Genomic DNA, 27,987 nt, shown 5'->3' on the forward strand with positions numbered 1-27,987 from the left:
TTTTCATGTTCAAATGTGTATATTAGAGAAAGTCTTGACTTCATATCTCTCATTATTAATGACTTCATGATATATATTTTACAAAGAGGTCTTTTGAACAACCAGCAGCTGAAGAACCACCAGGTAAAGTTATACAGCATCTATATGTGAAATACTGATAAATAAAAACTCCTTAGCTACATTGCTTTACATACATGTGCATATAATTGGACAAGACATTTGAAATGACTACTACAGTAGCCGTTGATACCCAGCTCTCTTGTGTAAAAAGAGACAAAATAATCTGAGAGACAAAAAAAAGACACAAGCTTGTGTTTTTTCAGGAAGTTAAGCTTGTGTCTAAAACTGTAAACATGAAGAAACAGTAAATAATATAGTATACAAGTGACACATCAGCACAAATGAAGTGTTATTTCTGTGTCACTCCATAAACATTTTTACTCTGAATTAAAAAAAGACTGACTGTGAACCACAAAGTGATCATGGGATTTGTTTAAACAAAGTGAAGCTAATGTTGAAATTAAAACCTTCTCAGACGACTGTGAGAAACCAACTTAGCTCCCATAAAATTGCTTTAAGATGCAGAGAAATTGATTAAAATGTCAGTGATAGTCAATTTGAAATGCATGACTGCGTGCCTCATGCATGACTTCTGTCTCAGATGTTGCTACACTTCCACTGCGGATCAACTGTAAAACTCAGGACTATTCTGTGTGCAGAGAGTGATCACTGTCACCAGAATAGACGCATAGATGAATTGATATTCATAGTTTCTCCAGAGATCTCTCTGTGGCAACAAAAGTTCTACAACTGTCACCTCTACAGACTAGTGTTTATCTTATGACTTCAATTCTTTTATCTTCAAGGGTTCCATAGCCGTTCATCATAGCCAGTTTGAGAAGACCACTGGAAGTGAACTCTTGCTTCAGGATGTCGTTCTTTGATGCAAACATCTGGCTGATTTCCATAAAGGTTTTGTTCTTGGTCTCAGGGATAATGAAGATGGTGTAGAGGGCCACACTCAAGCAGATCGCACAGAAGATCAGGTAACAGTAAGGACCTGTAGCAATCTATGGAGGAAACAGCATGTTACATTGGATAAAACCTCAAATGCATGATCATAAAAACATGATATATAAATGACATGTATTTAAGGTCTTTAAGGACCTTGTCCACTTCCATAAACAGTTAAAAAATTATGGGCCACCCCTGTTGCTGACAGACAGGCTCCCTCCTCAACCTCCTCCACAAACCTCTAGAAAATTAAGTGGATAATAAAATAAACACATGATTTTGTACTGTAGTTAGCCTTACTTAAATGACCATGTCGTCCCAATCTGGTCAGACTGCTGGAGGGGGAGAGATGGGCAGTACTCTCCTGACAACTAATTACCATCATTATTTGAGGATTATTATTATTATTACAACCAATACAAACATTGTTATTGACTCTGTGATGATTAGCAGAAGCAGAATTGTCAATGTGATTATTTTTTCTTCTTTATTTCTCCACCTTTTTCCCTTGTCATTGCTGATAAACTGTAGGTCCCATTAGAAAGAAAAATAACCCCTCCATCACTCTTTTTTCCTGACTAGCTTTAAACTAGCCTGGTTGTGTTTTTTTTTTTTTATTGCCTGTCCTGTGTTGCTTTATGTCTTGTTCTTTGTGTTCTTTGTCTTGAAATAAAAGTTCCTTTTTTAACAAAGTGTTAATTGATCAATGAGAGCAAAACAGCCATATTGTTATAGCTCAAATTCTTGGGACATCTGTGACTAAGCAGTAGAGTCAGTCATCTTTCATCTAGGGTCATTGATTTGATCCCCAATTCCTGTAGTCACATGCAAAAGTCTTCTTAGGCAAGACAGACATGAACTGCAAGTTTCTCGTGCTGCTACATTAGCAGTGCGAATCAGCCATTGGTGTGTGAATGTGGTATGAACGGGTGAATGTGCGTCAGAAGATTAGAAGACAAACTTGGATGATTGTATCTCAAACAGCTATGGTTTACTGCAAGGACAAGACATAAGAATGTTTTCTTTATACTGATACAGCGCATTCAGAAAGTTTTCAAATCCCCCTCACTTTTTTCTATTTTCTTATGTTACAGCCTGATTCTAGTTGAAAAACATTTTATTCTCATTAATCTACACTCATGACAAAATCAAAACAGAATTTTTGATTTTTTTTTTTTTTTGTCTATTTCTCTTTTCTCATTTCTCTTGATCTTTGCTGAGATGTTTCTGCACCTTGACTGGAGTCCACCTCTGGTAAATTGAATTGATTAGACATGATTTAGAAAGGCACACACCTCTCTATAAAAGGCGTCACAGCTGACAATGCATATCAGTGCAAAAACCAAGCCATGAGGTGAAAAGAACTGCCTGCAGAGCTCAGAGACAGGATTGTTGCAAGGCACAGATCTGTGGAAGGCTAAAAAAATGTCTGCTGCCAAATAGCCCAGATCGGTGGAGGGCTGCAGTGATAGTTGTCCTTGTGGAACCTTGTCCCATCTCCAAACAGGATCTCTGGAGCTCATTTAGAGTGGCCATCGGGTTCTAGGTCACCCCTCTTGCTAAGGTCCTTCTGACCTCATGGCTTGTTTTTTGCTCTAATTTGCATGGTGTGTACCTTTCAAAATCACATTTTTTAAAATTCTGTCTTCACAATGGGGTTCTGAGTGTAGATTAATGAGAATAAACATGACTTTTTTTTACTGTAGCATCAGGCTGCAACATAACAAAATTGAAAAAGTGAAGGAGGTCTGCCTACTTTCTAAATGCCCTGTATATGCTGACAGTGAAGTTTGACAGCAAATTAATTTGATATAAAAAATGACCAGAGAAAACATGAGGTAGGCTCCTTCAGGTTTCATCAACACATCTGATAATTCTAAAATGTCATTGTCATTTTCATATCAAAACCTTGACTAAAGACTCAGATGACATTTTAAGTGTGGGATCCTGGAAGTTTGAATAAAAACCAGTGTTGCTGATAAAGTCCAGTTCAAAGACAAGGTTTTGTATTTAGTTTGAATCACATTACATTTTCGCTTTTTATGCTAAGGCTAATGGTGTTAGCTAATATCGCCAACCGTCTCCCATTTCTCCATCAAAGGAAAGAACAAAATAAAGCACTGTGTGATATTATGTACTTTATTTATTCTGTGTTTTGTTTTGTTACCTAAGGAGATTGTTTTGTCTGTATTTGTTGTTGAATTTATGCATCAAAAGACCCAGCTAGGGATGGGCATTGCAAATGATCTCTGGCTAAAAATGCTGTAGTACGTGGCAATGATTAACTCGCTTCATACTTATCCCTACACAAATAAACATGAAATAAATAAAATTAGCCTGAATACAATTACAGCTTTTTGAGGGGGATTATCTATTGGAAACATTTGGATCATTTCATTACAAAACTAAATGTCACAGAACATTACCAAGTATACTTTAAGATATTTTAAAATGGAAATGTCACATATAACACATTTAAGTAAGTTAGTTAGTCAGCTAGTCGGTTAAATAAATTTCCTTTTTTGGTTCCTTAGGGGCAGCAGAAAGTAAGCTGTAGTTCAGCAAGATGAGACTTACCCTTCTCAAGTTTTACTGGCATGAGCGAAACACGTTAGCTTTCAATTAGAATTTTTGTGAAACATAACATATAGGCTACTTCTTTAATGAGTCTGACACTGAAACTGCCAGTGATGGAATATTTAGCCAGCTTTGCGCGAAGACAAAGTTCAGGAAGAGCTCACACAGCTTTATGTGACGACAGTCCTGATGATGCTCTGGTTACAGGTTTTCAGTAACCAGAGCAGGTTACAGGTTTTCTTTGACATCTATTGGTAAGGTTATAGACCACAGACAGAGCATGTGGGTTTTTAATACACTGGGTATAAACCTGGTTTATAAAACCATTATGTCCTCTTGCTTTGTGTTTGTTCAACCAGAACAACACAAACGGAGGACAAAGTCAGACGACAAGGTCGCCTTTTTAATTCAGAATTTTATTGGTATTTGAGAGTCACCTCTATCCAAACAAAACCAGGCAGCACGTACCATAAATGCCAAGTAAATGCCAATGCAAGTATGTAAAGCCACCACACATCCTTGATGAATTGTCTACATTTTGAATACAGCTTTATTTTTGCAAAGGACATGACTATTTTTGATGGTGGCTCATGTTTTGACTACATTTTGGTTGTTTTAGATGCAAGAGTTCAGACTTAAAGAGTCAAATGCATTATATACACATAGATACCATTTTTGGCTGTACTAAGTTTGCTCTGACCTCTAGGAAGGGAAAGACGAAGCCGATTGTAAAATTGGACAGCCAGTTGAGGCAGCCAGCCACAGTGTAGGCAGCTGGCCGATGTGACTGCTTAAAGAGCTCTGCAGTGATCAGGAAAGGCACTCCAGCTATGCAAAAAAACAAAAACACAGTTGCATTACTTAAAAAGAACAATTGGAGTGCAGCAACCTTCTCATTCAGTCAGTCACGGTTCAATCCACTTTGTTTAATTCATTGGTCTGTTCTAACAAGGCTTCCTTTTGAGCTGTCATAAAACAAATCCTATTTAAAGCACACAGTACAGCTGTAAGAATCTATTGGCTGTAGAGAAATTAACACCACCATCTTCATTCATCAATTACTTTATCAATATTCCCACAAAGGACTATTCTCTGGCAGTCATTCAAAGAAACAAAACACAATATAACAATTGATAAACATTTCTTAAGTGCTGGCATTAGTTTCTTTTTTACTGCTCTTAATTATCATTAATTGTCAACTTGGCAAAACTCTGAAACATCACACAACTGATAGCCTTGCCAGGACTTTTGTCATATTTATAAATCTTATACTTTGAATCCATGGGATTTTTTCTGAGCTCTGAACACATAATTCTTCATTGTTAAAAGTGAAAGCTATGAAGGAGAAATATGCATTAATATGCTCCACTGATGAGCTTTCCAAATGATGTCCTCATTATCCGTGCATGATAATTGCGTAGAGAAAGGTTTAATATTGTCAAACCAATAACTAAGGCATAATTTGTCAACATCTGTGGTATATACGAGGGGAGGGAGGGGGTCATTGTGCATGCAAGGTTTTCTTCTGAAGGAAACCGTATTCATCCCAGCTAGCTTATGAACAATGAGCCATTAAAAGTCTAATTGCAGCAGCAGAAATCCTCGTCTGCGTGCGGAGCTATAGATTCTGTTGGCTTGACGAATGGCGCTATGTAAACCACATTCATTCTAATTCATCATCCTCGCAGGTCCACTCAGCCTGGCTCCTAAAGTTGTAAACTATTGCCTCTTAATTCACTTCACTCATCCAGTGTACAAATGGCTGCGGGAATGGATGTAGTGTGGCACTTATAATTTCCTAATTTACAAGACTAATGAAATACAATATCTCTTCACAGTCAGGAGGAGCAGGGAGGGAGAGCTGCTGCTGTCTGGATTTGGTGCTTGCTATTGTGTGAGCTTCCAGCAGGGTGCAGTGTTATCTTACACACAAGGCAGAACTGTGTGTCTGGACTTGAGTGTAAAAAAAAGTTTCAGGTGGGGTGCAGACATTCACTACTAACCTGGACCTATGCAGAATCCAGCAATTATCCCAACGACGCAGGCAACACTTATGTAGCGCATGAAGGACAGCTGTGTCTACAAAGGGTTAAAGACAAGTCATGAGTCAAAGTCATGAGTTGGAAATAGTTGCTTAGTTTTTAATTGCTATTCATTTGCTGGTGTTTAATAATTATGAAATATGAAACATATGAGGAGCATGATCCATGCAGGCCTCCATACCATTTATTTCATGATGAGTTTGTGCTTCAATTTAAGCAGGAGCTTTATAGACTTCACTATGTTTACAGTGACAGACTTTTTTTTTTTTTGACTAATACTGTACTTACTGTTTGCTTCCCTCCACTTTAGAGGTATGGTTTACATTAACTTCATATTTTTTTAGCATATTTTGCTTGTTGTTATCAACTGTCTGATCATTTATGTTATTTCTGGCTGTCAAGAGATCCCTCCCTTCTATCTTTATCATATTGGTGATAATGGACAAAATCTGCAGCTCCATAACCACTGCAGAAAAAAACGTATTAAGTCACATATAAATCAAGTTAAAATGAGCCCCTTTCTCTTCTTGTGGCCTTCCTTCCAGTGTTATGTAACAAATTATTTATTTTCATAAAAAACAGGGAATTACACTTTAAAAACAAGATCAATTTTGTGACAAATTCACTTGGTTTGTGTAGCTGTGGCTGCTAAGCCCCTTGTTAATTAAGCTTTTGAATATGTTTTGCACATGCAGGCAGCGGATTTTCTCCCAATCCCTTACACCAGCATTAAAATCAGAAAAGATTACAACAAGCACGGTTTGGAATACCAATTTAGGCATGCCACTGTATTTACACCATTTAAATGCCAAAACCAGACAAAAACACAGATTTCAGTTCATGTAAAACAGTACTGTAAATCTGAGTATATCCTTGCAAATCTGCAACTTCAAGTTTTCCAGTCCACAACGAGTGTCAGATGCCGTACCTGATAAAGGATAGACACTGTGATCCCTGAGCAGCAGAGTCCCATGAAGACGAATCCACCAATCATCAGAGGTCTTCTGCCCAGACGCTCGATAGTAAAGCACTTCAAGAGGAAATAGATATTAGGATTAGCTCACAACTAATCAAATTATCAAGAATAAGGGCAAATTATTAAGTCTGATAATCAAGTCATTGTCTTGTTGACTTGTGTGCCATAACAATAAGGTAAGTATTCTGTGTTTCTATTTAATGCAACACATAGTGAGTAATTAGATAGCTAGTCAAATAGCACTGATTGAAAAATATGAGTTGATAAATAAGAAAGCAAAAGTGATGAGGATCTTTAAAAAAGATTGTTTTAAACAAAAGTTTCAAGGGACAAGTGTAGGGGAAGTGCCCCATTACCACAAACTTATAGACCTTTTCAATACAGACCTCCAGCCAGGAAGAGCACAGACCTCATTCACGACAACTCTATTAAAAACCCCCAACACAGCTTTGGCAGATAGCTTTTCAACATGAGTTTGGTTCTGCTCATGGTTTCTGCCTGGTAAAAGGAAGATGCTTAGTGCTCGGCTCATGGTTTTTTAAAGCTGAGTCTTGATAAAAAGCATGACCAAGAAGACACTCTAGACCTAAACTGACAAATCAGATAGACTTTCATATATCCATAGTATGAATAAATTTCTCATTCATCGGGAAAACCTGATGAATGTGTTTGAGAAAGGTAGGACTTTTTCAAAAATTCTAGGAAGGTGACTGGATGAACGCTCTGTCAATCACATTCATTACCGGCCAATCAGATCAATGAGACAAAATGGGGGAGAAAGCATGCACAGCTTCAGTCAGAACCTAAGCTCAGTAGGAAACTACTGTCGTAGTTTTCCAGTTGTGGAGCCTGATGGTGCAGAGGCTAGTTGGGGAAAATGTGAAAACCTTATGAAAAGCTTTCAGTGCTGTTCTTTGCTCTTTATTTCATGAAGAAATGTGTCCCAGTTCTGGTAAAACTGTCGCTATACTATAGTTTCATTTGAGCTAACTGCTACACTGCCAGCAGCCTTCCCTTTTGGCTTCTGGTACAACTAAACCCCACCCGTAGCTACCGCCTTGTTTTCCTCAATCAACACTGATTGGCTAGGTTAGTTTTAGACCTGGCACAGTAGTTTCAGATTGGAGCTTTGCAATATAAATCAGCCTGATGAAACACATGGAGTCTGGCCAGTCCATCTGCTTTGCAAGGTTAGTCTAGACCTGCCCTCTTTGTAAACTGTCTATATAAAACTATGGTTACAAATAAAGATTTATTCATTCATTAAATAATGCCAATAAGCACACATGATACAGGGATCTGGAATAAGGTGGTGTGTATGTTATCAGTTTAAAGTATGACAAATTTAAGGGGCTGCTAGGAGGACCCATTTGAAGATGGTGTCACAATGGTGTGTCAAAGGCTGACCTCTTCTTCAAATATAGCTGACAAATGCATCCTCCTTTCCCTGTTAGCATGTGGTTTTAACTCAGTTGAACTCAAGTGTACTAAAACTACTGTATTAATGGTAAGGTAAGGGCAGGAACATGCAAACAGGATATTTGTCTCATTTCAGATCATCTGGAGTGGTTTCTGCTGACTATGGAGGCAGCATTTTTCTAAGTATGCCCTCCCTGAATTGGGACATAGCTAATGTAGCAGAATGGAGATTGAAACTGAGTACAAAAACACTGTTAACTGAAAAGTTTATAGCAAAAACATATTTTCCAGTATTTTGGGTTATTTTTATCCCCAAGTCTATGTATTACAACCTTTACAAAACAAAACTCAGTAAGTTTTCTTATTTTCAAGTTTTAATTCTGTACGATTGACATAAAGGAAACTGTCATTAAGTAATCTGTCATTTGAATACTGCTTATGTAGGACTAGCTAACCTTGTTGTTATTTCATTCTGAAATAATAATTAATATTTTTTAAAGGCAGTATTCTCTTTAATCCTTTATACCCTATTCTGTGTGTGACTTCCTGTGCCTTCTGTCAAACCAGTGTTTCCATAGTAACAGTACAATAATCCTGATTATTAGAGTGAATCAGAAATTAAAATGTCTGTATCAATATTTACATCCTAATGAGGACAGTGACATTTTGACACAACTTTTCATACTTTAAAAGCAGATGTAAATTCCAGTCAGAGCCTCAATATGCCACATCACCATGACTGGGTTTTTGTCATTTGTCATTCTAGCAGCTAGTGGCTAACAGTGTATCAGTGTACAGTGTATCTTCTAGAGTACATGTACAGCCTGCACAAAAACACAAACCAAACACATTCAAAAAGCCAAGTTCTGGCAGAGCAAAAACACTCCAAAAAGATATTCATGTTTCAATAAAATAGAAGAGGCAGTAGATCTTGTAAATGAAACCCACAACCCATAAAACAAATCCATGTAGTCATTATTTAATAATAATGTCATGTTTTATGATTGAAAATGTTTACCAACCCCAAGCATCCCAGAGATGACCTCAATGGCACCAGTTCCCACTGTTGTGTACTGAATGTAAGGGTCGGGGATTCCTGCATTCTTAAATATCTCATTGGTGTAGAACCAGATCTGAAATTTACAGTGATAAGAAGTTGTATTATTATGGTGAAAACAAATACATACAAACAAACATAGACATGCTTTGAAACTCAGAATTTGTCTCCTTTTTTGCATGAATTGCCAAACAGACACTGTGCTTATTCAGTGTTTTCACGTGATTCATCATAGTGATCATTATTGAACGTCAACCATCACTCATGCATTTGAGATAGGATGTTTCATCAGTATGGACTTCTGACAAGAGCTCCCCCTGAAATTAATTTGTGTATTCTCATTAATCACACTTTGCTGATGCAACATCCATCATTGATGAGGTGTGGACACCATGGTAATTGGTGTGGTAAAATGCTGTCTTGTTGATTTAGTAACTAAACATATACTATTTCATCACTATTTCAGCACAGAAATGTGTTCATGCATACCCTTCATCAAAGAAGAAAACATACACAAACACACTGAAAAAGTAGAAGAAACGGCATCCTGGGTGTTGTTTTCATGTTAACAACATAAATTGTTCACAATAATCCAAATGTGAAAAAATACACTTATACACTGATCTGTGCAGTTAATTGTTTTTTTTATATACTTGTGCATTTCATCACATCAACAGAACCCTGCTAAATCCCAGGATTTAAAGGATACCAGTTACAGCCATGAATTGAAGGAATTCTGTGAGTCTACTTATACATAACCTGAAAAAAAACAGACCATCCTAGGCACGTTTACCTCTGAGACCTCCTTTAGATTCCAATCCAAACCCAGGCTGTTTCATGCCTGTCCAGTGATGTCCCTTTGGTGCATCTGGATGTACAACAAGGTCCTGTCCTACTTACATAGCCAGAGGGAAGCACCTTGTCTGTCTGAATAGACTAATTTGAACCCTGAACTCCAAGGTTTTCCTGGATCATTTAACCCCCCACACAGATTAACTGTGAGCTCTTATATGACATTGAAATAAATTAAATCAGTTGCCACCTAAAAAAATGTAAGATTTTACCAGTTAGTCTTGCTTTGTGGTTAATACTTTTATTGTTTTATGTACCTGAAGTTACCTAAAAGCACTATGACCATATCTATAATAATGTTTAAACTAAAAATATTACAAATGCAAATAGAAAAGTGTAATTTGATGTATGTGGTATATGAAAAGAGTTTAAAAGTATGAACAGGAACCAAGGTTTTATTAGTTTGGGATTTTTCATTAGTTTTTATATTTATTTCGTTTTCACTTTCTGTGTTCAACTTCGGTTCCGTTTTAATTAGTTTTTGCTGGTTTGTTAGTTTAGTTTAGTTTTATTTTGCAAAAATGCTTTGTTTTAGTTTAGTTTTCATTAGTTTTAGTTTTTTCGGATACATGTCGGGGCTGAGTGAACGTCATACAATTTTTAAAGCATATTCTAACAGGCTACTCTTCACTTATCATTTTATTTATTCAAAGATGATGTTTGAATACAACTCCAGAGATAAACTACCACTGTGTAAAGTCTTAATCAATCAGATCAGGCAATTTCAAACTCCCCTGACTTGTGTATAGGTGCCAGTCAGTATGGTTGTGTCAAAGACTAAACTAAGGATATTTTGCCCCATTTTTATTTTATTTTAGTTAGTTTTGTAAGCGCTCTATACAGTTTTAATTAGTTTTCGTTTTTTTGGTAAAGCTTAGTTTTTATTTAGTTTCAGTTAATTAAAATGATTTTTGAATTTTAGTTTTAGTAATTTAGTTAGTTTTAGTTAACTATAATAACCTTGACAGGAATGTGCAATGCCACTGGTTTTGTAAAATTTACAGTATTGTAGAAAAGAGCAATATGCAGGGGTAATTTAAAAGATAAAGTATGTTGTGGCAATAATTCATGTAGTTAGCTATTGGGACTCAATATGATGTAGCTGTCGGTGAGTTTTATATAACACAGAGGGCCAGGTGATAATGAAGCTTGCTCCTGTTGCCCTGCTTACTGAGACTGATGCATGGACAAGAGCAGGTGCAGATTGGTAGAGCACAGCTAGGCACTACATCAGTAAGAGCTCTCACTTTTAGTATAATAACTCTATAGTCTTTACATTTCCAAAATATGAGCCTAAGAACATAGGGGCACATGGAATTAAAGTTCTTCACACTCACTGCATCAATGCCAGACAGCTGCATGCCAATGTTGACCACGCAAATGGTGATGACCTGCCAGCGAACACAGCGGTCTGTGAGCAGGCTGCGTACAGAGATTGTTTGGATTGAGCACAGAGAGCGCTGTTCTTCCTGCATCTCCTCAACCTCTGCCTGGATGTTACCTTTAGTACGGAACCACTTTAGAGCTAAACGGACAGAAGAAAACAAGATTTACCTACCTGCAAAAACACCAATCTCCAACAACATAATTTTAAAGATAACTCAAATTAACTTAAAATTCAAGAGAAAACAAACGATATGTAAACACTTACAATATCCACAATGTTTTGAACTTAATAGCATTTTTTGACACTTTGGCCATTATTCATTAAAGAGTAATCAATTGTAGAATCTATATGCAATATTTATTTGCTTACATTTAAAGAACAAAAAAATTCAACATGTATGATGGAAGCATGTACTATAAGTGGACTTGATAAGTGACAATCTGAATATCCTCTAAATTTATTACAAACACAATAACAAAGTCATTTATTCAATGAACTTTGAATGATGGCCTTTAAAAGAAAACAAACAGTAGCTTTACATTCTCAATATATGTTAAAACAATCATATTCCATGTGATTGAATATTAAAAACATCCCAACAGTGAATAATGGAGAGCCCACTCTAACCTGCAATGGTAGCATGAACATTTCCCTTCTCTATCAACAGGTACCGGGGGCTCTCTGGAAACCATGGCAACAGCATCAGCTGGACCAAAGTGGGAAACACTATCAGTGACAGGAGGAGGGGCCAGTGGTCTTCCTGTATAGGGGAAAACACAGACAGCATTAAAACCTTACTGAATTTATCAGTCAGGAACTTTGACCTATTTAGCTACCATCTCCAACAAACATAAGATTTATCATAAGGATGAATTTAAAAGACAAGGTGCCACTGTTTCCACTGCATGCATCATTTTCTGCCTGTCTGTTTCATCCAACAGCTCCCCTCTTAGCCTTTTTCAGACAGAATAGCTATGATGAAAATTATCTCTTAGCCCCTTTTGATATAGAAAGAACAGGAAAGTGCACTCAGTATAGTGTAGATCTAAGGTGTGTTTGGTATGTGGAAAAAGTCCAATGTGTAAACATGGAGCTCAGCGAAAGTGCAAAGCAGGTCAGAAGAAAAGTAAAAACATATGTACCACCAAGAAAATTTTTCAGTGTAGTTCCTTTTGCCTTTTTCAATAAAGAAATGTCCAGTAAAACTGCTGCTAAAGCTGCATCCATGATAGTCTCACTGGCAGCCAGTGTTTACAGGCTTGGTCTCACACTGAACCACATTCATGACTATCGCCTTGTTCCCCTCAAATAATGCTGATTGGTCCCACATTTTCTGCCCAGGAACAATCATTTCAGTTTGTAGTTTTGCAACATGAATCCACCTGTTGACAGACATGGAATCTGGTAAATCCATTCCAGTCATTGCAAGGTTATAATTTGGTATGATACATATATAAATCCCACATTTGGTAGCCCTTAATCCTTCTTTGCAGCTGTTGTGACTGTTGCTGTGGCTAAGTGCTAGTCATCTTTCAGTTTGAAGATTGTTCTGTTTGATTCCCAGTGACAGAGTCCTTTGGCAAGACACTGAACCCCAGATTGTTCCAGAGTGGCACAGTCAGTGGTGTGTACATTTGTGTGACAGGTATGAGCTAATACTGATGGGCACTTTACATACCATTTCCTTCCATTAGTGTGTGAAATATTCACTCATTTAAAGTGACTGACCTAACTCAACAGAGCTTCAGACAGTTGGTGCTAGTGGTCTCACAGTTACTGAAATGGGGATCACCTGAGTGCAGTGAATGTGTCTCAAGTAACTGTAGTATAAAGACACATATGTCTGGAAGGTCCAGTTGCAGGTTAATCAGTATTCCTGGCTACCATTACTCCACGAAGGCAAAAGAACACTCAAAGCAACTCAGAGTAAAGGTGATTTAAAAGTATAAGTCAGGGGAGGGAAAAAAAAAAATTCCAAGGCACTGGATACCCCTGGAGTTCAGTTAAATCTGTCATCAGGAAATGGAAAGAATATGGCACATGTGTAAATTTGCTTAGATCAGGCGTCCCCACAAACTGAGTGACCGTGCAAGAAGGAGACTAGGAGACGAGAGAGGCCACCAAGATACCTTAAGATACCTACGACTACTCTGAAGGAGTTACAATCTTCAGCAACTGTTGCCCAAGTTCTTCATCAGTCAAAGCTTTATGGGAGAGTGACAAAGTATGAAAAAAAACAAAACATATTTTATCTTGACTAGAGTTCACCAAAGGGCACATGAGAGACTCCATGGTCAAGCGGAAAAAAGATCTTTAATCCGATGAGACCAAAATGGTTCTTTTTGACTATTAGACAAGATGCTGTTTGGCAGACACCAAACACTGCACATCACCACAAGCACACCATCCCCACCGTGAGGCATGGTGTTGGCAGTATCATACTGTGGGGAAGCTTCTCTGCAACCAGCCCTGGAAGACTTGTAAAGGTAGAGGGTAAAATGAATGGAGCGAAATATAGGAAAATCTTGGAGGACAATCTTATTCAGTCTGCAGCAGAACTACAGTTTGGAGAAAGGTTTATATTCAGCAAGACAATGACTGGAAGCATACAGCAACAGCTACACAGAAATGGTTTAAAAACAACAAGGTGAATGATCTGAAGTGGCCAAGTCAAAGCCCAGACCTCCTCGTAAGCACAGAACCACTGAACACGACTGAACGCTGTAGTATGTATGGCAAACCTCTAAGTGTTGTGTAATGCTGCCACGGAAATGCACCAAAAGGGAGAAGAAGATTACAGAAAGTTTCTCCTGGTTGTCCTTCTGGTTGTTCTCCACGGTGGATCGAAGAACATCAGGTGTATGCTGTTTGAGGTGGTGGTAAAGGAGCATCAGATTTTGCTGTAAAAGCCATAATAAGCTCAGCAGCTTTTGCAGCACGAGCACAGCCCTGTAATCTGCCATAGTTGTTTTTGGCTTGACCCGCGCATGCAGCTTAAGTGGGCTATGTTATGTATGATGTAATCGTTTCAAGAAAGATGTGGTTGGCTGTCCACACGGAGGCGAAACAGTAAGCGTTTACAGATTTATTCACTCTGGGACCTGGTTTCAAAAAGTAGCATTTACGGCCTCCTAAAACGCCATTTCTGTGTGGTTGAATACGCAATTTTGCGTATTCTCCTGAATTCATCTACATGTGGACAGGTCTGAGACCTATCCACACAGACTCAGTGCTATGATTACAGCCAAAGGTGTATCTACCAATTAATGACTTATTTTACATTAAATACTTTTATTTGACATTACTTTGTAGAAATCTGTTTTTACTTTGACATTGAAGAGGGTTATCTTTGTTAAATCTTTGTCAAAGGAGCCAATTTATATTGACTTTTATTTATATATATATATATATAGTGTGTGTGTGTGTGTGTATATAAATATGTTGAACTTTACTTCAAACTGTCTGCCAGAAAAGGGTCTTCAAAATAAAAAAAAATGTTGAATTTCTGTGCCTCCAGACCATCACATTAAGATTGAGGAAGCAGTTGCCAATGATGCCTAGCCAAATGAAATAGTTATGAATTTTTTATAGAAAAAAGAAGACATAAGTAGGCTGTTGAATTGTGTTAGCTGGTAATAATTTACTTGTATACTTACAACAGTTTGATAACATTTGATTTCTATATGTATACCCAGAAAGGTATATGAAGGAAGAATGAAAATCTACCTTGTAAGTATGCCTCAAAGTTACAATAAAACCATGACAAGTGTGATTATGCCATCAGTTATTTGACATATTAAAGAAGGAACGGGTTCACAATTGAACTGCAGCACCAGTACAAAGTTGAGAAAACTTAGGAAGCAGAAAGGGAACATGGCACATTCACAAATGTAACTGAAGTCCTGTGTGGTGATTAAAAGCTGCTATTAGTACCTTTCCAAGAAGCTCATGGAGTCCCAGGACCTGAGCGGTGAAGACTCCAAGACAAATGTGAATGCTGGGAACAAGGCCAAGAAAACCTCGAAGGTTCTTTGGGGCAATCTCACCGAGGTACATTGGCACCACACTTAGAGAAATACCTGTTGGAGAAAAAAGAAAGATAACATGGGGGGAAATAAGCACAACTTTAATGTTAGTTTGACTTTCAAACAAAATAGTCTAATAAAACCCAAAGTAACTGTCCTTCATGTGTCAATATGTTGTATTTGTTCATAGTTCAGTGTCTTAGTGCAGTATAAGCAGCTTACTATTTACGCGTTATGTCGTGAATGAAAATCCACTGAATATCATAATGAAGTAGGAAAGATTCCAAAAAGGCCTAATCAACAAAATCAGACATAGAAAGCTTTTTCAAAACAAAGGATCACGTTTTCTAATGACATAAGAGCAAACGGCGAAAAGTATGTGACACAACTCTGTATAGTTACAACAGACAAACATACAGCTTCACATTTTCTCCTCTTAACTTACTAATGCAGAATTGTATTTGGCTGGAAATATATGTCACTGCTTGATTCAAATCATTAGTTTCTGTCACATTATTAATTTAAGATTCATACCTGAGTGTACTCCTGTAACAAAGCGTCCAAAAATGACCATGGCGGGCATCCTGCAGCCTCTGCTGAAGCCCATGAGAGATGCTCCAATGAACACCAATACAGAGGCTCTCACCAGTGTCCCTTTCCTGTTTTGACACACAAGGATCCCTTTGTTTCTCAACAGCACTAAAAGATGAAATTTTTAAGAAAAAAAAGCCTGATGCCCTTTTATATGATGTGTTGTACAGCAATAAATCCACACACACACTTACCTTCCATATTTGGTTACAAGTCTGCCCACCAGCAGGGCCCCGCACATCCCTCCAATAGCAAAGATGGACACGGTGAGGGAGTACAAGACAGTGAGGACCTCCTCATCCGGAGACCAGTCGTAAATTTCCACCAGTGTCTCATTGTAGAAATCTTTGATGTACTGGAAGAAGAGTAAACAAATAGCTGACAGAAAATTCACCCTAAAATGGACATGCACATTTGAACATTTTGAAAAACAATGAATAGTAATAACTGACAGGTCATAGCTTTAATGTTTTCTATTTTTATAGTTAATGTACAAACTTTAATACACTTGAAACAATTAGTCATTCTAACTTGGAATGAAAGTCTTAAAGTTAAAGGAAGAAAAGTACTGAAACTAAGGGCTGAATTTGAAGATCACATTCAGCAAGAAATATTTTTATGTCTGTGAAAAAATAAAGAGTTCATGAAAAAAATAAGCAATGAGGAAAATAAGCATGATCTTGTAACGTCACATGTTTATTCTTTATTTTTATGAATCCAATGATCTTTTTACTGCTGGACAATATATATTAATTTTAATATATATATTAAAACATAATACTTATAAATTAGAAAACTTGAGTGCCCCTCTGTGCAAATTTCTCCTTTTGAAAAGTATCTCCCAAGTGCTTCAAAATAGAGCATGGAGTATTTAACACTGCTTTTCCAAATATCCTAATTTTATTTAAGATGCTTTCATTATTTTACTTTGCAGAGTACATTAAGGAAATAATAAGGAAAACTTGGAGAAAGATTATGCATACTGGAAGCATGTCCTTTGGTCAGATGAGACCAAACTTGAGCTCTTGGACTCTTTATTTCCAAATAAATCAAACTCTAAGTGGAGCATGGGGACAATAAATAAACCATAAAACTGAAAGAATGACTGCATTTCACATAATGTTATACAACCAGGTACCGCCCTTATTAATATGGAAGTTATTGTTACTGATTACTTAATACGGCTATATTTTCTCCTCTCTGTGTGGAGAGCGAATGGTACATGGGGCCCTGAGCGATATCATCCCCCCTCCTCTCCTGATTTTCTTTTTTCGCATCTGATTGGCTACACAGAATCATGTGACCACAACACAAAGATGTCTAGTCAACAACAGTGCTATTGCTAGCAGAGTGGTGAGGAGGAAATATCCTCCCTTTATTCTGAGCTTTTTTGTGCAGGGAGTGACACATCACTTGAAGAGGCATGCAAAACATCTTCTCTGCCAAGATAAGCTTTCTGTGTGGCTCTCTGCTCTGGTTTTAAGAAGGAAAGTGGTCCAGGCGTTCCAAGAAAGGCATCCAAGCTAACTGCTTACACGCTAGCAGGTCCTGATCATACTGGACAGGCCGACAGAAATGAGTGGAAACCTATACCAAAGCAAACCAGGAGTATAGCGAAAACATCTTTTCTGTCATGGAAAGCGTGTTGCGGTCTGCATGTGTTTCAATAAAGACATGCTGTCCAGTTCAGACAAAAGGGCCACTGCATCTCAGTCCCAGCTAATGACTGCACTAGCAGGCATTGTATCTCACAACAACTACGCCTTTCCCCGTAACTATCACATAGTCAGGCCAAAGCGGGGAGGCAGAAGAGCGACAACATCGTTTTCTGTCAAAGAAAGCTTTTTGTGTTGGTCTCAGTGCTAACTGTAATGAAGAAATGCTGGGCATTTCTGAGAAAAGTGCTGGTCTGGCTAAGGCTAAGCTTAACGGTCTGCTAGCAGAGTACACTGCATTGACACAACAAGCAACCCTTTCCCCCTTTAACTATGACTCACTCATGCTGTAGCGGGTTGGCAGAAGAGCAGAAACACCCTTTCTGTCACAGAAAACTTTTAGTGTTGCTGTCTTTGCTTGTTTTAATAAAGAAATGTCTGGTTTTGACAACGTGCTGCTGTGACCAATTTAGAGCTTATCGCTACACTAGCAGCCATTGTACACAAGCATTTACACAAGAAGTTACCTTTCCCCCTCAACTATCACATAGTCATGCCAAAGCAGCTCAGCAGAAGAGTGAAAATATCTTTCCCAACATGAAAAGCTTATAGGGTTGTTTTTATTCTTTGACATACATAAATGTGGCCCAGTTGAGTTGAAACAGAGGCCATGTTAAAGCTATATCTGAGGTATTTAGAGCAGCCATTAGAGGGCTTTCAGCACAACTAAACCCCGCCCATAGCATAACTCTGTATATATAGCTCTATTTACCACAGTGGAGGAAGCCATTACCGACAGCATTCAGTACAAGCAAACGTATGCTATGGCTCATAAAGTAGGATCACACACTCAGTGCGTTACTTACTCAGTTACTCAGACACAGACAGAGGCATCTGTAGGGCTGACCTCAGCGGCCAGCCAAAAAGGAGACATAACTAACAATTAGCATCAGGGGGCTAATCAGTTAGATCCTGGTAGTTTTTGGTTTCTGTTAAATACTTTTGTTTCTGTTTGCAGAGTAAAATAACATAACAACCAAAATAAAAACTAGGATGTTTTGTGTTAAAAATCCCTCGCTCTGTTTAACAGCACTTGGGAAATACTTTAAAAAGTGAAATTTTCATAGGGTGGGCTAATCATTTTTATCCTCATGATCTGTATGTCAAAACTCAAGAAAACTACAGGGCATAAAAGCAGCAGTCTGAAATATGATTACATAATTAACTACAGAAAACTCAACAACCGTCTTGGAATTTCCACAGCACTGGGTGAACAGTGGGCTGAGGGTTGTACTAATGTGACGAATTAGGCAGCCATATTCATGTGATTTTCCCTTTTTTTTCCTCTTAATTTGGCGAAGACAGGAAGTTCACTGAGCTCCCTCAGCCTGAGTTAAACCGAATAATGCAGAAGACAATCATAAACTGTGTGACTGATAAAATTACAGTGGCTCTTACTAGTTTGGAACAAATGTAATAAAACACCCAAAAACACCATCAGATTTGACTCTGGCTAATCTAACAGAGCGACCAATCCAATGAGGTGAAGCAGAGCAGGAGAGAATCCATCATATTAAACACTATTTATTTATTTATTTATTTAAACACTAGGATTAAATATGTTGGTTTTGTAAATCAGTAATAATTTTTAAAAGTGAAGTGTATTAATACTGTAGGTGGTCTGACAGGAATTCAGCAATAACAGAGACAAAAACATCTTTTTAACAGAGATATTTTTGACACACTGTTTATTTTCTCAGCACGTGCGGTAAACTGAGTTTTCACAAACACCTGGATGGATCAATATTAACAGCTGTTGCACGTTATGCAAGTTCATACAGTACACAAAGCTACTGTTTACAAGCAAGGGCCTTCACACAACACACACGCAGGCAGGGGTGGATTAGTGATGCTTTTAAAAATCCAACATTGATATTTTCTTGGTTTTAATGGTCTTATTACCAAATATTCCCTCTAGTTATTGAGATTTGTTAACTTGTCAAAAACAAAGCTAAACATACTTAAAAGAGGTTTCAGCATAGCGGTTGGCAGTAAACTGGTATTAATGCCGTCAATGGTATTATCTCTGCCCCAAAATGGATTTCTTCAACCCCGTCATCACACGTTGAAACACATGAGTTGTGTGATTCTGCACAAACAAAGCACAACTGATGACACAGATTGCTCAAACTACTAGCCATGGTGGTTAGTGAATAAAACTAGTGCAGCAGCATGATGTGTAATAGGAAACGGCTCAGTTTGTGCAATACTTTTTAATTTTGCATACCACAATATAATACTGTTACCACAAAAAGAAAAAAAACTGATACAAATGTTAGGCAGTATTGCCCAGCTGTATTTCAGAGGGATGTTGAGAAATTCTCTAATGGAAACAGGGAGCTGTTATTCTAGGTCAGGTCAGGTATAGGATCATATTCCAGTTGTGCATTTCACTGTGTCAACATTAGCCCTGTACTGCTCTTACCTCCTGATGGTCATTGCCAAGGCCTGCGCCCATGCCCCATCTCTACGGCTATCCTACCAGCTGAACCCTACACAACGCATGTGGCTGCCCCAGAGGCTCAGTCCAGCCCACCAGGTAGAAGCACAACAGCTGCTCCAGCTGGATGTCATCACAAAGGAGTCCAGTCTGCATCTCTGGCCATCATTCAGCATTTAGGCTGGCTGACTGCCAGCATCCTAGTACAGTAAGCCTGGGAGGACCAAGGACCAAAAGACCCTGACTTTTGCTTGATGCTGAGATACTGTGGTTGGCAAATTGACTTATTGTCTAACCAATCACTTCAAATAAATAAATAAATAAATAAATAAATATATATATAAATATATATATATATATATATATATATATATATATATATATATATATATATATATATAAATCAAATTAAAGACTTTTTTAGGATCGCTTTAAGACCTGGAATGAGAAAACTCAATACCACTTTTTGCACACAGTCAAATAATAAAAGGCATATGAGATTTCTTGTTACACTGGATCAGAGCTTAATATTTTTATTTAATGATCTGTTTATGAAATGTCAAATGGTATAGGGCAAGGACAGTTTTGGTCATAAACACCCAAATTTTATGCTTTTTAGCACATTTAATGCCTTTATTCTATCACCATGCCATCTGGGGATATTTATCATAACACATTTCAGAAGGTGTGGTAAGCTGATTCTGAACAATGAAGTTATATTGAAAAGCAGAATAATGCTTTTTGTCTGTGAAGACCTGTTAAAATAAGGGCTGGCTGCATTGGTTTCCAGGTGGGCAACCTGGTAGCCCAGATGTTAAGAGAACTAGACTAGTATTTTACAACAGTACAGAGTTTATTTAATCACAGTGAGCCAGATAAAATCAGAGAGGGGTCTGGGGTCCTACCCCAAGAAATTTGGAACATCCAACACTGAATTCTTTTCTGGAGAATATTTATGCAACAATTTGTAGAGGAAGATGTTTAAAATTGTATAAGACTAAAGAAGTACGTGTCTTAGTCAAAGTGCCTTCTAAAATTTTGGACCACTCACTGGTAAAAATCTGGCTTTTTAAGACTTTCTGAGGCTTTTATTTTCAAATGTGCAATGTAGGACTATTTCAGACTTTTCGAGAGTCTGCAGGGGCCCGGCATTATGTCTCTCTGTTAAGATAACATTTCCAGTTTGATGGCCAGTCTTTGATTCCTGCACTGAAGTTAAGACTTCATAAAGGTCTGTAAAGAAGTCACAGATTAAAACCATGTTAAAATATTGTGACTCTAACCACTTCACTCCTCATTTGCTCTGACCATCTAAAGTACACACTATGGGGTGGGGGGCTCTGATAATGTAATGGGATTGGGATACACTAAAACCAGACCACTGCTTTTTCAGATGTCCTATAAAAACCTCTTTTGCTATTTTACGCTGAACTCACAGCCAGCTGACCTCCCCCACACCTAAAATCTGATTTGAAGCACACTTGAGTAACTAATGTCAGATGACACGCAGCAGTCAACAGTGAACTTAACAAAAGCTACCAAAGTCACATGGGGCCCATGTCTTAAGGATTCATCTTGCCATGTTAGAGGTCATTCGGTAGTGTGCAGTTATCTCCTGCTGAACTTTTCAACACTTTTAAACAATCAGAAGTACTTTTTCTGATAATATATGGAAAAATAACAGCAATTTAACATGTTTGAGTGGTAAAACTTCAATTTAGCAAGCAAATTAACTTAAAAAACTGAATATTGATTAACTTTTCAAGCAAAGAGTAGCCAGGAACTATATGTGTAAGTACTAGATGTGTGTGTAAGAAAGTGTTAGTCAACAATTAACTCTAAAGATGACAATTATTGAATAAATTTTGTGGTAACAACTTCTTTTACTGCCACCAACAGGCCAAAAAAATCAGTTATAGCAAGATGTAGACTGTTGCTGTAGTTAACCGAGATTAATCTCCTCTTGTTGTTACATTTTTACATTCCACTATTTTGCATTTATAACAGTTTTTTAAAATATAGTTATTTTTGTTCTGTCTTAAACTAAGAGTAGCTGACCTCCTTTTAGATGTATTTATTTGTTTTAAGCCAGGCATACACTATGCAATTTCAAGCCGAATACGACTGTCATGGCAGAATGTCATCTCATACTGTGAGACTGAATTGCTTATGATGCACGACCATGCCAGAAATCCTTCCAACCAGTCAGGATCAGGTCATCAGGTCATAGTTGGGCCGTGGTCGGCCGTCGTACACCCTTGTACACAGCATGACAAACAATGCCCCATCTGACTGAAAGTCGGATGGGGCATTGTTTGTCATGCCTTTAAAGTGAGTCGTGCGACTCAATATTCATGGCTGAATTGGAGGAAAATCACACAGTATACACCCAGCTTTACAGGGACAATTCCTGTAAACATGCCAGAGTTAGCCGAGAAGCTAGTTACCTCCGCCAAGGAGGTTATGTGATCGGCAGGGTTTGTTAGTTTGTTCGTTAATTTGTTTGTTAGCAACATAACTGAAAAACTTATGGACGGATTTTGATGAAATCTTCAGGAAATGTCAGAAATGGCATAAGAAAGAACTGATTCAATTTTGAGAGTGACCTGAATCACCGTCTGAATACAGGCATGTTTTAAAGGATTCTTTACTATTGGCAGATAGGGCTAATGGTGGAGGTCTGTGCTCTCCGATTGCTTTTCTAGTTTCTATCTGTAGTCCCTTAAACTGACACACTACATTGACTGTTTCATATACAGTCATGGACGAAAATATTGGCACCCCTAGAATTTTTCCAGAAAATACACCATTTCTCCCAGAAATTTGTTGCAATTACAAATGTTTTTGGTATACACATGCATATTTCCTTTATGTGCATTGGAATAACACAAAAAATCTGAAGAAAAAAGACAAAATTGACACAATTTTACGCAAAACTCAAAAAATGGGCTGGACAAAATTATTGGCACCCTTTTTAAGCTGTGGGTAAATCCTTTTATTTCAAGCATGTGATGCTCGTTTAAACTCACCTGTGGCAGTAACAGGTGCTGGCAATATAAAAATCACACCTGAAGCCAGTTAGAATGTATAAAAGTGGACTTGACCTTTGTGTTTTGTGCCTCTGTGTGTCAAACCAAGCATGGAGAAGAGAAAGAAGAGTCGAGAATTGTCTGAGGACTTAAGAAGCAAAATTGTGGAAAAATATGAACAATCTCAAGGTTTCAAGACCATCTCCAGAGATCTTGAAATTCTGAAAATGAACACATGTATACCAAAAACATTTGTTTATTGCAACAATGTCTGGGAGAAATGATGGATTTTCTGGAAATTTCTAGGGGTGCCAATATTGTCGTCCATGACTGTATCTATTACATTGATATGTTTCACATTCATCTGGTAAAGCTCCCATAGAAAGCATTTGGGAATGGTAGGTCTTAAAAACAACATTCTTGGAAGATTGGACGAACAATCTGTCCATCAAGTTCATGACGGGCCAATCAGTGTGGCAAGATAAAATGAGGTTGTATGCATGCAATACTCCTGAGCTGGCAGGTTACCGCTGCTGTAGTTTCTGAATGGTGGAGCTTCTTGGTGCATAAAATTTATGCCATCTAAAAACCTCTTCCCTGCCAAGACAAGCTGTTGGTGTGGCTCTTTGCTGTTGTTCTAAAAATGAATGTTGTCCAGTTCTGATTCAACTGCCACTTTCCTATTGCTCCATCCGAGCATAAAGCTACCACAGCAGCAGCTAATGAATACACCGGCAAACTAAAACCAAAACAATTGCAAACTCATGCCAAAGCAGGCCGGAGGAAGACCAAAAACATCTTTTCCATTATGAAAAGCTTTCGGTGTGGCTCTTTGCTCTTGTTTTGATAGTGAAAATAGCGAAATTTGAGCTAATCACAGCACTGGCAGTAGCCATTGCAAACAGCTTTCAGTGCAACTAATCCCCACCCATAGCTACCGCCTTGTTCTCCTTAAACAATGCTGATTGGTCCCAACCATGTTCAGAGCAGCATAACAGTGAGGAATGGAGCTTTTCAAGATGGATTTGCCTGATGACAGAGATGGAGTCTGGCAAATCCACCTGCTTTGCGATGCTAGCAATCCCTGGCCAGATGTTAAATTTGGCTCCCTAAAAAATATAAAATAAGATACAGACCTACTTTAATTTCAAAAGAAAATAAGCAACTTCAGATAGATCAAGCTTATGACACCCACTTCATCACAAGAGAGGTACAATACATGAAACACTGTATAACAGAAAAAAGGTAGCTGCTATCTCTGAGTATTTTAAGAGTGAAATCAGACATTATGGCAGGGTGATGGGCTTATTTTACATGACTGGTAGCAGAGAGGTGGCTTAGCCAAATTGTACTGAGGGACAATAAAGCATGCAATTAATGGACCTTAATTAATGCATTAATGCTGACAGCCTTAATCAAAACCATTAAAAGTGAATATCAACACATAAAAAATCTTACTATGCAACCACACACTGTTTGAACAATAAACCATGTAGCTCAGCGCTACAAATACATAAAAAGATAAGCCAAATCAATAAACAAAAGTCTCCATGTAGTGCAATCAAACCAATGATACCAAGATTCTCAGTATTGTTTGAAAAAATAATTTTATAAAGTAAATGCACATTCACTGAGGAGAGTTAGTCACAGAAAAAGTAGGGCAAAGATTTCTGCAGCAGCCACAGCCGCCTGTACGTTACTTTCTTCTAAGAAACTGCATGCTCTACTAGTGAGATGTAACTAACTTGAGCCAACGTGAGCCAGTCCATAGCCAAACAGGAATGGTTTACATTTTAGTCACTGCACCAGAGCAAAATGATCATCAAAGCAACTTAACTGAGCACATGACAGATAAAAACTACAGAAAATTGATGTCATGGACAGGCACATAGCAGTATCTACATCTGAGACACAAAGCCACATGAATTCACATGACAATGAAATACAATCAGACCTGTATTATTTCATTAATTCTCAGAAACTACCCAGATTCAGCCCACATGTCTGAGTCCTTTCCCATTAATACAAGGAGAAGTCGAGGATTAGAGGAAAAGCTTGAAAAGAATTTTAACAATGACGACAGCAATGGGAGCGATCAGTATCACAGCAAAGGTGTCGATGTCGTTGGTGTGTCACAAACCTCTGCTGGGGAGTTGACCACTGCCAAGTTGTAGCCATAGAGCATTGAGCTGCCAAATGAGGACAGAAAAGCCACTGCCAGCAGTGACTTTGTAAGATGCTGAAGAAAAGATGGGATAGAAAAAAGCCATTAATATTGTACAGAAAACTACACAGTGATTTTTTTAAAGAACTGCAAAAGAACATGTTCCAGTTTAGGAGCATATCACAGATGTTGGCACAAACTAATTAACACAAAATGTTAGCTCTAAATTTCTTTAGATTATTGACAACAATTGGAGTTCCCATGTAAGATAAAGGCAACATTAAATACCTTATATGTACATAAATACAACTAACAGCTTTACAGTTTGACATTCTTTTAAAGTTCAGAACAAGACACTCAAGTCTGTTTTTTCATTGCAACTCAGAAAAGTTTTTAAAACATTGCAATAAAAAAGGCTCCATAATAATAATTACCAAATAAGTTTTTAAAAAAACTAAATGTTGTAGATATGTTGTATCTAGCTTTCTACAATTATCAGCAGCCAGTAAAGACACCAGCCCCTTCTGTGATACTAATTGCAGCTTTCTAATTTCACTGAGTGTAAAAGTTGCATACCAGCCTGATCTGTAGATTTTGCAGCAGAGCTGAACAGGCAAAAAGCAGCAAATTTTTCAATCAAAAGACGGATATAAACCAGCTTTTGGATACAGGCCTGTTCACTGTACTATTAAAGCATTTGGCTGTGGATTAGGCACACTGAATGAGCTGAACAATCTGCAGATCGAGTGAAGCAACTAAACTTGTGTTCAGTTTGAGGACAGGCTAAAAATCAACACTGTAGATGCCAAATAAAGTATTTGATTTAACATCCCTAGACATCAGTCCCCTTTCTGTTTTCAAAGCAATGGGGACACTTTACTTTCTATGAAGCTATGGGCTATTGAGCTATCCACTTTGCTAAAAGTATGAACATAAGGAAAGTGAGCATGACCTCTATGGAAGAATTTCAGAAAGATTTGAATCTCATTTTAAAGTTCATAAATATTTGGAAGGACTAATGTAAGCCTCACTTTAACCTTACACATTACAACTCTGATCATTTGGGTGAAATAAGTGTAAACAAAACCGCCTTTTCTTCCATGTCAGGGTTCTGAAGAGGTCCACTTATTTGCCGGATGTTGGTATGACAGAAACTAGAGGAGAAACTCCTCTGCTCTAACTGAACAATAACAGCATAGATGCTTAAAAGAAACCCAATTTCATCTGTATTAGCCTGATGGACGACAAATGTGAGGGGAGCTCATGGCAGACAATGCTGCCCAGTCTGCATTCAGCTTAAGTTCATTATCAGATGAGCAGCTCTTCACATGTTGCATCCCATCAGTCAAAACCCTGTGCACTTTGAGAGTTTAAGGCTTTTTTCCCATAGGTTTTCATTGTAATTTTTTGTTTGTATGACTTTTATTAAGAAATGAAAGCTGATTAGGATTTATAACAGAGCTATGAAATCTCGCGCATGACTGTGAACCAGAGAGTTCACAAATGTCCATGCAGCATCTATTAGGCTATGACATGTGATGCTGAGCCAGATATTTTTACATGATAGGTATTAAGTAGAGCAACAATAGGCGACGGTGTATTGATCTGTCTTTATAGACAGCACTGAAAGAAATTAGGTCACGGGGTCTTTCAGCTGAAGGTGAAGCCAGGAGGATTGTCAAAATGTTAAAAGCAATGTTTGCTATTGTTAGCTTATTTCACAACAGCGACTCTAATAGTTTGATTTTCATTTTAGTCGTCAATTTTAAAGGCACACTCACCGTGCTGAGCTTCGCAGTTTTCTCCACTAATAGTTCCTCCGCCATTTATGTCATGAATAATAAAAAAACCCGTACGTGCTTTTCTCGTATAACAAAAGAAGAAACTCACATTCACAACTTTCCTCACAACTCTCTACACTCGGCATCTCTATTTGTACTTTTCAGCCATGCGCGTGAGGCGGGGAGGAGGCGTGCTGTTGATGGGTGGAATTAACAAGCTTGTCAAACTCTCAGCCTCCAATCACCGTACAGCTGAGCTGCTCGGACCCAGCCATGATCGTTTCCCCTGGTCCATCAGCAATCACATGAGCCAAGTGGGCTCACCCACGTCCCGAGGTGCCTGCAGGTCTTAGGATAAATGAACAATTGGGGCTTGGCTGGGAAAATAGGGAACATTCAGGGACAACTTCATCATTATTTAAAGTTTTTTTTTTTTTTTTAGAGATTTTTCATCAAAATTATTTAGTTGACTCATCAAATTAATGTTGGAATTATTTTCATATTATTTTCATAGATAGATAGATAGATAGATAGATAGATAGATAGATATCATGCATATCAACCCTAAAACAAAAGAAAAAGAACATGTGAAGATGCTAAATACTTGGTTTCAACTGTAGATAGAAAAGGTAACTTCAGTTGTGAATTGTTGCTATACAAACAGAGATTGATTTATTGACTGGTGGTAATACTAACCAGAGTAACTCTGTGACTGCTGGGTGGATCAATGAGACCAAAGAAAACACTTAGTAAGCTCAGAATGTCTGGTGAAAATTGGGAATTGACACAAAAGTATATTGCATCTAGAGTTGGAAAAAGTACCAGACTATTGTACTAAAGTAAAATTACAGATACTCTGGTTAAAATTTACTTAAGTAGAAGTAAAAGTAGTGGTCTATAAATCTACTCAAGTAAAAG

General features: G+C 37.8%; 1 protein-coding gene across 1 annotated transcript; it reads right to left on the reverse strand.

The window, feature by feature from the left end:
- slc2a15b (solute carrier family 2 member 15b) lies at positions 1-27,252 on the reverse strand. Its single transcript, XM_041784439.1, has 12 exons — positions 27,070-27,252; positions 25,265-25,363; positions 16,135-16,295; positions 15,884-16,008; positions 15,258-15,403; positions 11,952-12,084; positions 11,275-11,462; positions 9,051-9,161; positions 6,562-6,663; positions 5,595-5,670; positions 4,292-4,419; positions 1-1,070 (listed from the first exon to the last, which is right to left on the reverse strand). The coding sequence occupies exons 1-12, from the start codon at positions 27,112-27,114 to the stop codon at positions 834-836; spliced, it is 1,551 nt and encodes a 516-aa protein (XP_041640373.1). The 5' UTR covers positions 27,115-27,252; the 3' UTR covers positions 1-833.
- Between the last annotated feature and the right edge of the window lie 735 nt (positions 27,253-27,987).

The sequence above is a fragment of the Cheilinus undulatus genome, linkage group 4 (assembly GCF_018320785.1).
Source record: "Cheilinus undulatus linkage group 4, ASM1832078v1, whole genome shotgun sequence".
Classification (NCBI taxonomy): Eukaryota; Metazoa; Chordata; class Actinopteri; order Labriformes; family Labridae; genus Cheilinus; species Cheilinus undulatus.

What these genes read in the sequence shown, in the direction of transcription:
- slc2a15b (XM_041784439.1), bottom strand. Translation starts at nt 27,114, where the DNA reads ATGGCGGAGGAACTATTAGTGGAGAAAACTGCGAAGCTCAGCACG. An exon ending in TCATCTCTGGGATGCTTGGG is followed by an intron (nt 6,664 to 9,050) that starts GTTGGTAAACAT and finishes TTCCTCTTGAAG; the next exon opens with TGCTTTACTATCGAGCGTCT. An exon ending in TCGTCTTTCCCTTCCTAGAG is followed by an intron (nt 1,071 to 4,291) that starts GTCAGAGCAAAC and finishes TTTCCTCCATAG; the next exon opens with ATTGCTACAGGTCCTTACTG.